A 12,534-nucleotide genomic window follows, 5' to 3' on the forward strand; every position below is an offset into this window, starting at 1 on the left:
GCCCTTTTGTGTCTAATATCTATGGTTAAAATTTCATCGACAGCAAAAATATATGAATTTTCATGGGGGTTATGGCCTCATTTATGTCCCCTCACTTTCAAACATATACTGCATTACATTCGCCCTTATGCATAGAATACAATTTCCAAATTTCATAAAGATCCATTCAGTACTTTTGGCCTTGTTTTGAATCATAAAAATTGACTAAAATTTGGGAGTTAAGGCCCCCATTAGGGGGTCTTAGAATCCTCGTGAGAAGCGGAAACTTTGGGAATACTTCTTGATTTGTGACAATTACGTATGGTTGAAATTTCATCAACATCAGAAATTTATGAATTTTCATGGGGGGTTTTGCCCCCTTTAAGCCCTCTTGAATTCAGACCAAACATACTGCATTATACCCACCTGTATGCATTGAATCTAAGTTCCAAATATCATTCAGTAATTTTGGTCCATGAAAAATGACTAAAATTTGGGGGTTAAGCTCCCATTAGGGGTTCTTAGAATCATCCAAAGAAATGGAAATTTTGGGTATATTTTAAAATTTTTTTCTAATACCTATGGTTCAAATTTCATCAAAATCCAATTTTCACAGAGGGTTCTGCCCCCTCAAAATTTCATGAAACATGGCATTACCCTTTTTGGGATTAGATTTTGAGTTCCAAATCACATTAGGATCGGTCCAGTAGTTTTCAAGTCTATAAGTAACACACCAACAAACAAAGACATTGACTTTTATATAATACATACATACATATATATATATATATATATATATATATATATGCCTCAATGAATTGTTAGAAACAAGGGAAAATGAGAAAAATAAAATATTAGTAAATAATTACTAAGTATCAACTCTATAAAATGTAAAGCTACAGATATAACTACAAAATATCTTAATGTAAATATTTTAGCTTCTGTTTACATCATTGACATTAATTCTTAAATGAAATGGATGATTTATCATGGAAACTAAATTGCATTATAGCAAATACTTAGCAGTATTCAAGCCAGTTCTTTGTTCAGATCACATCCAAATTTCTTTGTTTTTCAACTCAGTTATCCAATAAAGGTCAGTAATAAATAAGCTTTTAAAATGATGCATTCACAGAATCAATAGAATGTTTGCTTTTTGTGTTCTGTGTTAAAATTCCACCATGGTTAACATTGGTTCAAAAAAAAATATCAACCTCTGGGAAAGTTTAAAATTACAAACATTTAGAGAAAGTTGAGATGAATATAAAGAGTTATACTCTCAATTTCAATAAGTTGTATTTGATTTTGGCTAATTGAATCAGCTGTGATGAACATTTGCATCCAGGGAATTCAGTCTGGAGACCTAGTCTAAATATTTAAAACACAGTGGACTCCTTGTACCCATAGACCAGATAATGTTCAACAGATTAAGTCTGTCATGTGCATGTCAGCTATACATTTAAAACTATTTCCTATTTAAACAGAAATAAATTACTGTGGTTTTTAAAAATTTTTTATCTTAGTTATAACTTCACCCAGAAGCAGTCTAAATAATTCACAGTACTGTAAGGAGAAAATAGTGCCAATTTACCATCATTATCATTTAATGTCCATCTTCCATGCTAGTATGGGATGGATGGTTTGACAGGATCCAGTGAGCTGGAGAACGCCATCAAACACCAATGTCTGTTTTAGCATGGTTTGTATGGTTGGAGGCCCTTCCTAACATCTACCACTTTTCAGAGTACTGCGTGTTTTTTTTTTTGGTGACACTATTAGTGAGGTCATCATTTAACTTGCAAGACAATGAAAAAAGCTCTTCAACTGAGTGGGATTGTAGTAGAGGAGTTGGTTTTATGCCAAGTATTGAGAGGCTGAAGTATGACTAAAAGAGATACATGGCTACCCTGTATGATATAGATGTGAGAGTAGTTAGAAAGGAGATAAAAATGTTGGTTACAAGGTGTCAGATTATACTCTCAAGGTATAAGAAGGTGAGTATAAGAGAATACAGACTGAGGATTGGGAGGGGTAGTGGATAAGTTTATAGGAGTGTGAGAAGAGAGTGACTGGCAGTTATCATCCATTTGCTTGGGGATTGTTTTAGTTGGGTTGAATAATGTTTTAATATATTTTCTAATTATATTAATATCATTGCAGCTTATGTTGTCAAAATTTTCTGATCCCAATTTCAATGAATTTCAAGGCTCAGGTATATTTTATGCACTCTTCCTATTAATTAGCATCTTATTCCCTGTAATCTCCCGCAAATATTCTTCATTGGCTTTTGACATCACTTTACAGTCCTCACTCAGTTATTGCACACCAAATAAAATCTCTCTAAAGTGAAAATCATAAAATTATTGGGTCTTCTAAACAACTGAGTAAAAATATTGAACAAACTTCAAATGAAATCATTTAGACTATGTCCAGATGTACTTCAGATGGAATGATAATTTGCATGCTACGTACATTAAACTTTTCCAACAGTCCTTTTTCACATATTACTGATGATGGGTAACTTGCTTCACTGAAGTCTGTCCATAAGGAATAAAGATATTAAAGTATATCCAAAACAATTGTTTTCACTCAATTAGCTAAATCAAGTAGATTAAAGATGAATAATTAATTGATTTGGATGATCCAATGTGTAGTGTTCAGCTGCAGAAAGATATGGTGATGGAGAAATGATTAAATGATACAACTGGTACAGATGCAGAGAATGAAAATAGTCACACATTTCTGAATATGTTGTTGCCATATACTCAAACATAGCTTTCTAAAGAAAGTCATTTGACTTATTGACAAACATTCACTCACCTTCATACTGTAACCACACTGTCAGAAAGAAACTGTCTTCTATCAAAAATACAATGGCCCCTGCTCTTCTAAACTAATTAGCTGCATATCCCTCTACTTGACATGCTCGGTTTTACTTCTTTTCACCCCCACCCCCTCATGTTTCATCTCCTGTAACCTGCACTTTTTCTCAGTCTTCTCTTCCACATACTGAGAATTCACTACCCACTTACAATTTTTTCCTACAGAGAATGTCTGAGAGATGTTCAAATCAAACATAGCAGACTCACACTCATCAGTCTATAAGGGTAGGCAAGAGTCAGTCACAGATTTAATAAATTAATAAAGAATGGTGCCCTTCACCTTTGTAGGTTCTGGCAGACTAGTGTGACTGATGGAACTGATATCTAGCCTGAATATCAGAAAGTCAATGTCCATGAAGAAAGATGAGTGAGAAAAGAAGTGAAAATTTGATCCTAATAAATGTAACAGCAAACTTCACTAAAGGTTCCTGAGAAGCAGATAACTGGATTATTGTTGTTTATTAACCCCAAATTAACTGTAATTCAGCAAACCTATGACCAAAGGCATTCTAGCCATGGTCACCTTGACTTTTTCAATCTATCTGGGGACTACAGTGTTAACCATTTTTAAGACGGTAAGGTGTGATTTGAGGGATATTTTGCGGCTATCTCTAGCAACTCGAGTGACTGTAGGGGTTCCCTCATTGCATTAATGACAGTGTTAACCTGAATGATGTGTCTGTAGAGTACACTGTGGAGGTCAGCCTAATAGAAAAACAATTTGGATGTGATGTAGATTTCAAAAGACTTAAGAAATCGCATGAACTGATCTTTCTTACTGAGTATACAGAGCTTTGTGAAAATGATTAATAGAGGCATGATGTAAGCATTCCTGTTTTGGCCCCTTTAACATAACCAATTTTGAGAGAGATGGGGGGAGGTGATAATTGTCCCCAGTACTTGATTGATACTTTATTTAAAGATTCCCAAACTTGGAGAACAAATACTGCTAGTTTTTCTATCATTGCATCTTTAATTGTGTGTTGATCAAGGATACATGTAGAAGAGGCTCTTAGCTAGTTTAGATTAAAAACAAGGGCAAATGATTTGGTTTGATGATTAGTATAAAATGAGTGTGGAAGCCAAGAGAAGTTGTATGCATTGGAGGCTTGAAGTATAAGCATTTCAAAGACAAGTGAATGTGCTATGTCATGAATGATGATGGTCTACTGTACTAGGTTTGTAGTATTATAAAGATTGCTAAAATGACATATAGAAGATGGTTTTTCTGGCTGTAATGTAGGAATTCACTTGATGACTTCCAGATGAAAGCAATAAGTAATTAATGAAACTCCTATAAAAATATGTAGTCACCTTTTGAGGACGAAAGTAGAATAGATTTTCTTGAGCATATTGGATGGATTAATTATTGAGATTGATAAGCTTTGAATTAAAGATGAAAAGCAATTGAAAACTGTGCATTGGTGGTGGATGGGATCAAATTTGCAATTAGAGCCATGTATCTTAGCATAAGGAAAGGAAACATGTTCAGTAGATTGAGCATTATTCTTTCTAATTTTTTAAAAACTTTTGAGACAATTTTATTTTTTCCAGTTTAGTTGGACCAGCAGCATTTGCACAAAACACATTCAGAGTCAAAGAGATTTTGTCTATTTAATCATGCATTGGTGTTCAAGAGACAATTTATGTTATTATATTCTTGTAAGGAGTTTGTCTTAATTCCATTTTTAATTATAGTTCTTGTTTAAATAATTGTGATATTCACAAAATTCAGTTTACATTAAGTCCATTATTATATCTCTCAACAATTGCTTAGTAAGTGAATATATTCATCTGTGTAAATATATCCATATGTATTAGGTCGAGCTGCAATGACTGCAAGAGCATATTGAGACACAAAATCTTGCCATATAATTGTTCTATAAGAAAAAGAAAACACTATGTTTAGTATATATATATATATATATAAATCATATTTAATATATTAAAATTGTGAGAAAGAGTGAAAGACAAATGTAATGGTCAAATTTTCTCCTCAAAAAAATAAAAAACAGTCAGGAAAGTAATGTCAACTAGATACTGACTTCTTAAATTAATCATTACATTCAGTTCCCTGTTTGATTATATTATTTGAATAGGGAATTGCTATGTGGTTGTTGAACTTGCTGGAATTTGCATTGAAGAGTACCTCAAATAACAATCCACCATATTAGGTAAATTATTGGTTAATACATATCTTCAACAATATTCATGGTTATAATCACAATAATCAGTACTAAAAGGTAAAGTAACATCCCAGAACCAGTGCTGAATGTGCCCTTCTTTAAGGTAGCATTATATATTGTTTGTATTATTCAAAGATGACTGTTTTAGACTAAATTTCAGGAGCCAAATTATTACACAGACCTCTTTCTGAGGTGTTGAAATTCAAGGTATACTCTAAAGTACTGTATGAGTAGCAGCCCACCTGACAACCAATGATCTTTTAAATGAATAAAGTAAAAAAAAAAAAAAAAAAAAAAAAAAAAAAAAAAAATCACGATGAATTATATTGGTAAATGCATAACATTAATTTAATAAAATAAATGATATTGTGGTGTATTTTGTATCACATTAACTATATTAGAGTATTTGCAGTGGTTCTTTGATAATGAGCTAGAGTACTTAATATTTGTGTAAAGTGTACATCAAAGTAGATTGTAATGATGGTGAATTCCATATTCTTATCATAACATTTATATACAGGATAATCTCCATACTATCAAATGCTATTCTGTTGCCGGTGAAAATTTAGGAATGACTTGAGATTTTTTTTTAGCTCCCATAAAAAGGGGTTAATTTTTTTTACATGAAATTGACTTTTATTTGAATATATCCAATCATTATTGAGGCAATATAACACAAACCAGGTATCATACACTTTGTAATGCAAATATCAATAAGATGTGTATAAATCAAACAGTCTATGCAGTTATCACTAACAAAACTACAATGGTTACAGTAGTCACAATGTAAGATAAGTAGCTCTCCTAAACAACTAAACATGGTAAACATACATAGAGAAAGGTAAAATGTAAAATAAATTGTTTCATTTCTTAAGGAAATCAACATCAAAAAGATGAATAAAGGAAAAAAAAAATTAAAGAAACACTGCTGATTCACAAGATATCCAAAAAAAAAAAAAAAAAAGAAATCAAAGAATATCTATAACAGGATATCACTAAATATCAAAGAATCTGTCAAGAAAAGTGAAAAGTCTTTGAAGAAATTATAAAACATAATTGATTCCTGCATAAATCAATATTATCAAGATGTAAAATCAGAATGTACATCAATGTACTGTCAACAGCCAGAGAAATAAAAGAAATATAAGGTAAGAACAGCAAATGAACTGCTATGGATGACAATGTTCAAAATAACAACCAGAACACCTAAAGGATTCTGGGAAGCAATAACCACAGAAGTAGCTGACATACTACAAAAAATAAATAGTTGGAAAAGAGCAGGAAGGGATAAATATCTGCTTAAGATATTTTGCAGTTTTACACAAAATACTCGCAAATTATTGAAAGATCACTGAGAGAAAATCAATTTAACCCTTAAGACTACAAAACGTTAACCCTTTAGCATTCAGATTATTACCTCTGCCAAGGAAGGAGGTTATGTTTTCATCAGTGTTGGCGTGTCCATCTGTGTACAAAATAACTCAAAAAGTTGTGAACAGTATTTGATGAAACTTGCAGAAAAAGTTGGTAATGACACAAGGAACAGATGATGAAATTTTGGTAGTTATCTAGGAATTTTTATAGATTCTTGAAGGATTTTTTATTTGTTATATCTACTTTAAATGAAGCATTACATTGTTACGTTCTTTGATTATCTCCCTTGAAAACACATCACTTCCACGTAACTTATGGTGGCGTTGCTCTTTCCAAAGTTTATTTTCGTTTCTCTATTAGTAATTTTACTCACATATCTATCTTATGAGCTGCTTGGCAGAGGTCTGTGTTCTCCAAGTGCTTTTCTAGTTCTTTTAAATGTAATGTTTATTTATTCACACTGTTTTGAATCATACATTATCTAATAGCTTTGAGATTTTGATGATGTGATTTTTAATTTTTAGAATGATATTGTAGGGTAGGTAGGTGTGAGATACTTGATCTAGCCAGTTTTAATGTAAAACAGGTAGGATTATTTGGCTGAATGTGGCTGGTGTAAATGCTAAAGGGCTGGACCCTCAACTTTATGAATCCCTCACTACAAACAATGGACCTCCATCATGGAGAAATGTACAGTCTGGTTCAGTCTACTGCTTAGCAACAACACTATAACCTACATAGCAAAATTGTCCCTCTCTTTAATCAACAAACACTTCAATGAATATAACTAGCTTCATAGATTATTCAGCAACAACAATATAAAATAGGGTATACTACGAAACTTTATACAAGGAAAATCTATTTTCTGTAATACAAATAGAACAAACCAAAAGGAGGAAAACTGAAATTGCTAAAGCATAGTACAGTATCACTAACATAAGCAGCAACTGAGTAACTGCATTGTGTCAGATCTCTACAAATAACAGAACAAAAAAATGAAAGCAATAATAATGTTTTCCACATTGGTCTGACAAAAAACGCTCTTTAAAGCAAATACAAAATGTTTGAATCACTATAACTAAGAAAATATCTAACTGTTTCTGATACACATCTAGAAAAACAAATGTGGCTTCTTCTTTTTCTTCTTCTTATTATAGTTAATTGGCAAACTGGCAGAATTCATAGTGTGTTGGACAAAATGCTTAATGGCATTTTTTTTGGTTCTTTACATGTTAAGCTCAAATCTCACATAGGTCAACTTTGTCTTTCATCCTTTTGGTGGGTTGATATAATAAAAGACTTGGCATTGAATAAACCCCTACTACTAAAAATCACTGGCCTTATGCCAAAATTTGAAACCATTCTTCTTTCTTTATTTATTTTTTATACCATAAAGTTTGTGAAACTTACTTGGAATTATCTCCAGGTAGTGATCGTTTGCGAATATATTCTTTGTCTCTTTTTTCATCCAAAGAACTGAAGCAATAAACAAACATTGAATGAATAAATATTTACTCAGTTTCTGAAACAGTTTTCTGTTAAATTATGAAATTTAAACTCTTACAACATTGATATTTGAAATTTAGTATAATTTTCATAATAAATTCTTAAAGGTCTTACTCGTTTCTTTAGTGGATGTAATAATAATGGTTTACAAGGCACTACAATCAATTAAAAGTTGTAATTACAATTGTTATATTACTGACAATTCTTGGTCAAGTTAATCATGTTAAACATCATAAACATATATATTGAAAATGAACCAATGAGAGAGCATTTATCTACATAATCCTTTGACATGCTAGAAATAACATTCAAATCTCTCTCAATTTATATTTTACAGTCACAGAAAAGAAGGACACACAAAATAATTTGGTCCCAGCACTTGGGTGGTAATATTCCACCTTCGACCATAGCTATACTCAATCAGGGATATTCTGGAGGTTAAACTACATATGAAAGAAATAAACAAGTTATATTAAAAGACTCGAAAATGACTATATCTATCTATTGTGTAAGATATATAGAATCTGATATAACTGACTCACCATTTTCTGGATTTACTTTTTGAAACAGAGATTTTCTTCCTTTTAGCTAGCCATTTAATGAATGCACCTTGAACAGCATTCTTTTTGGCAGATCCTTGGCCAAGGCTATCAATACTTCTGAATATGGCACGCACTTCTTCTATTTCTTTTGGTTTTAAAAGACATGTTATCTTATGCTATAAATAAAAATTGCCAAAATGGTCAACCACAGGATTTATGCAAAATCATGTTAGAAAGGTATATATCACAGGGAAAATAATTGCCTAAGCATATAAAAATGAAGACAAGGACAAATTCTCAAATATAAATTGAAAGTTGCTCAGCTACTATTTAAATATCATGAGTAAGAAATTTAAAATGATAAAATTGCTGAGTTCATGATAAAATTTTGAATAATTATAAAATTTACTCAAATATTTTAAGACATTACTTCAGGCCGTTGCTTGAGAATTCTGATGACTTCACTGTTTATGAAATCTTTCCGGGTAATTTCTCCTTTGTCATTCACATCCATATGTTCAAAATGCTGCATTGATTTCTTCATTTCATCAGGTTTCATATCCTCTCCATGAATATTATTGTAAACTCCTCTTCGGAAACGTAAAAAGTTTGCATGTGTAACAAGAGTATCTACAAATGGAGAAATATCAAACAATTTCTTAAACAAAAAGAATGAAGAATAATTTGGCATTTTCAAACTATCCTCAGCTGTTTTGCTTTTAATGAAATATTGTAACAAAAAAATATAGCAGAGTTGACTGACTTAACAAATTGAGATACAATACATAAATGGCAAATGGCTTACTACCCACGAAGGCAACAGTATTTGATTTTCCAAAATAGGCTACATCACTCTGAAATCATTATTAAATATATAAGCAAAAATTACTACCAGCTGAATAGGAGTTAATTTTATTTAAGTAGACCATCCTGTTTATTTTGAAATGATTGCTGAGCCATTATACCAAAACCTCAATGATGAATATAAAAATTAGAATGTTGCAGGAACAAACTGCAAGATGAATTCTTCAAGCCAAGCCAACTGGTGGGAGAGCTAAGTGTAGCTCTGGAATGAAATGTTTGAATAATATCCATAGTCTCAGTTGGCCACCCTTGGGAATCTAACCAGAACTTAGAAAACTTAAATATTTCCTATACTCTTTTACTCGTTTCAGTCACTTGACTGTGGCCATACTGGAGTACTGCCTTTAGTCGAGCAAATCGACCCCAGAACTTATTCTTTGTAAGCCTAGTACTTATTCTATCAGTCACTTTTGCTGAACCACTAAGTTATGAAGACGTAAACACATCAGCATCGGTTGTCAAGTGATGCTGGGGGGACAAACACAGACACACACACACATATGTATACATATATACGACGGGCTTCTTTCAGTTTCCGTCTACCAAATCCACTCACAAGGCTTTGGTCAGCCCGAGGCTATAGTAGAAGACACTTGCCCAAGGTGCCACACAGTGGGACTGAACCCGGAACCATGTGGTTAGTAAGCAAGCTACTTACCACACAGCCACTCCTATGCCTATATTCATATATATTACACATGCTCACGTGCACACCCACACATACACATATGTATGTGTGCAACTTAAAAAAGAAACCTTGAAAGTTTGGTATATTTTTAATTCCATGTTATACATGTATATCTTCACAAAGATATACATGTAGAAAAAAAGTACTTTTGAATCAGTTTGAAGAATTACAGACAGGAGGTTATGTACATATTTTTCTACATGTGTACGCCTTTGTGACTCCTGTCCTGTAATGAAGCATGTGTAACATGGAATTAAAATTACACCAAAGTTTTCCACTTTTGACACGTAAATACTCTGCAAACAGAATTCACTTGAAGTTTCAATCACTATGTATATCCCATCTGAAATAAAATATTGATATAAATACATTTGATTAATGTGAACATGCAAATGTGCTTTATAAGAACACAGCTTGAACTATAACCCCTTCTGCATACTATATATTCATGTGTATATTGTTTGTGTCTATCAATCTATCAATCAATCAAAATTTTGTGTTTGCAGCTGCTCAATAATATAAACATTATCAATACCATATCATGTATGTGTAAATGTTAAATGCTTGTAGCTATGATATTTCATCTGAGGGAGGTGCTTTTAATGCTATATAGTGTTAAAAAAACACAGTATACTGCTAAGCTAGGTAAAATGAAACTGCTCTACAAGTGAATGAGAATGACATAAATCAATATTTCGCAGTATCTTCAGCTCATCAGTACCATATACTGACCTCACTTCTGAAATAAATTCAAACTGCTAGCCAGAAGTACATGCAGATAGCATGAAATCTATCTGCTGATGTGTAAAAGCATAGCAAAGGTATAATAACATTCAAATTTGTTAGAAGCAGCCAGGGTTGCCAATTTATCATATTTTATGCCAGATCTAGCATTTTTTTTATTTCAGTATTTAGCAGAAAATTTTTGAATCTAGCATTTAGCAGGGAAAATAGCAGGTTTAAAATTTTATTTGGCATTTTTCTCTGATCAGGACATTTCCACAATAGTTACCCTTTTTTCTTCTTTTACCTCCTTTCATTAATGTATCTTATAGTCAAATTTTAGTCCTATCAGCTATTGTTAAATTTTTCTTTCACTTTCTTGAAACTTCAAATGAAAGTTTATCAAGTTATGATCTTTTCCAGTCACCCCCACCCACCCCACCGACTTGGATACAGAGTAGTGCTGATGTGGGGAGGGGGAGAAGATAATTCATGTCAGCACCTCATTACACAATAATGTAAATATGTTGCAAAGAATGAAAGCATGGAAATTGGTCCTAACAATGCTTTATTCTGTGGTGATGAGTTTTTATCATGACAGGTTGACTGATTTACTTCCAGTTTGACTGTTTTAAAACAGGCCTGTGTTTTTTCATGCTTGTTTTGGATTATATATCTTGTATAGAAGTATGGGGATGGTGGGGTCTCCCCCTTTATATTTTTACTTACTTTTTTTATTTTTCAAGTACTTTAGTTATATTTGTGGTTTTACCAATAGATATTAAATTTAAGATTGGAAACAAAATATGATGTTTCCAGGTTCATGTCAGAACACAGTTTTAAGATTTCTGCAGATTTTACATTTCCATTTATAAGTTGGCCACCCTGCATCCTGAATCAGTATTTTTCACCTCAAGAATTTGTAAGCAGCAAACATAAGAATTGTTAATAATGAATGAAAGAATTGTTAGCAGCAAACTGATAAGTTGTGTTTTCAATTTTATATTTTTCTTAATCATTCAATTTATTGTCTTGCTTCCCACTACATTATAATGAACAAAGAAAAAACAAAGTTGTACCAGCAAAAATCCTGAAAGTAATGGCTTAAGATGCCAACATTTACTAAGTGGTTGTGTGACCAATCTAAAGCACATTGCAGATATTGGAGATGTAATATGTTGACAAAATATTCTCTTTTAGTAAGTCACTGTGAAGCAAAGAAACATAAGGCATCAACTCCACAGCAAATGATTCCTCTTAGCAATTTTATTAAAACCAAAAATGATAAGACCTTTATGCTTGAAGCAAATTTAGAAATGTTTATTTGTTGCCACTCATCATTTAATAGCTGTGATCACTTAATAGAATTATGTAAGAATTACATGTCTGATAGTGATATCATAACCAAAGTGAAGTTGCATCGTACAAAATGTACAAATATCGTGAGAAATGTTTTAGCTTCATATTTTGATGGAGATTTGATTTCTGATGTAGGAGATAGAAAATTTAGCCTGTTATTAGATGAATCCAATGATATATCGATAAACAAATTGTAAGGAATTGTTATCATATATTATAGTAGAGCGAATCAATTTAGATGAGATGCAGTTTGGGTTCGTGCCAGGTAAAAGCACTACTGATGCCTTATTTCTAGTGAGACAGTTGCAAGAGAAATACCTAGCCAAGGATAAACCTCTGTACCTGGCTTTCGTTGACATGGAGAAAGCCTTTGACAGGGTCCCCCGATCCCTTATCTGGTGGTCAATGAGGAAACTTGGGATAGAAGAATG

General features: G+C 32.3%; 1 protein-coding gene across 1 annotated transcript in view; it reads right to left on the reverse strand.

The window, feature by feature from the left end:
- Positions 1-4,353: 4,353 nt before the first annotated feature.
- Positions 4,354-12,534, reverse strand: part of LOC106876155 (PHD finger protein 24) — a 60,550-nt gene continuing 52,369 nt past the window's right edge. Inside the window, exons 5-8 of the mRNA XM_014924581.2 lie at positions 8,900-9,099; positions 8,470-8,645; positions 7,832-7,897; positions 4,354-4,741 (exon numbers count right to left, since the gene is read on the reverse strand). Of these exons, the coding sequence (XP_014780067.1) occupies positions 4,624-4,741; positions 7,832-7,897; positions 8,470-8,645; positions 8,900-9,099 (560 nt within the window). The 3' untranslated portion in view covers positions 4,354-4,623. The remainder of the gene's footprint in view (positions 4,742-7,831; positions 7,898-8,469; positions 8,646-8,899; positions 9,100-12,534) is intronic.

The sequence above is a fragment of the Octopus bimaculoides genome, chromosome 7, assembly GCF_001194135.2.
Source record: "Octopus bimaculoides isolate UCB-OBI-ISO-001 chromosome 7, ASM119413v2, whole genome shotgun sequence".
NCBI classification, from domain to species: domain Eukaryota; kingdom Metazoa; phylum Mollusca; class Cephalopoda; order Octopoda; family Octopodidae; genus Octopus; species Octopus bimaculoides.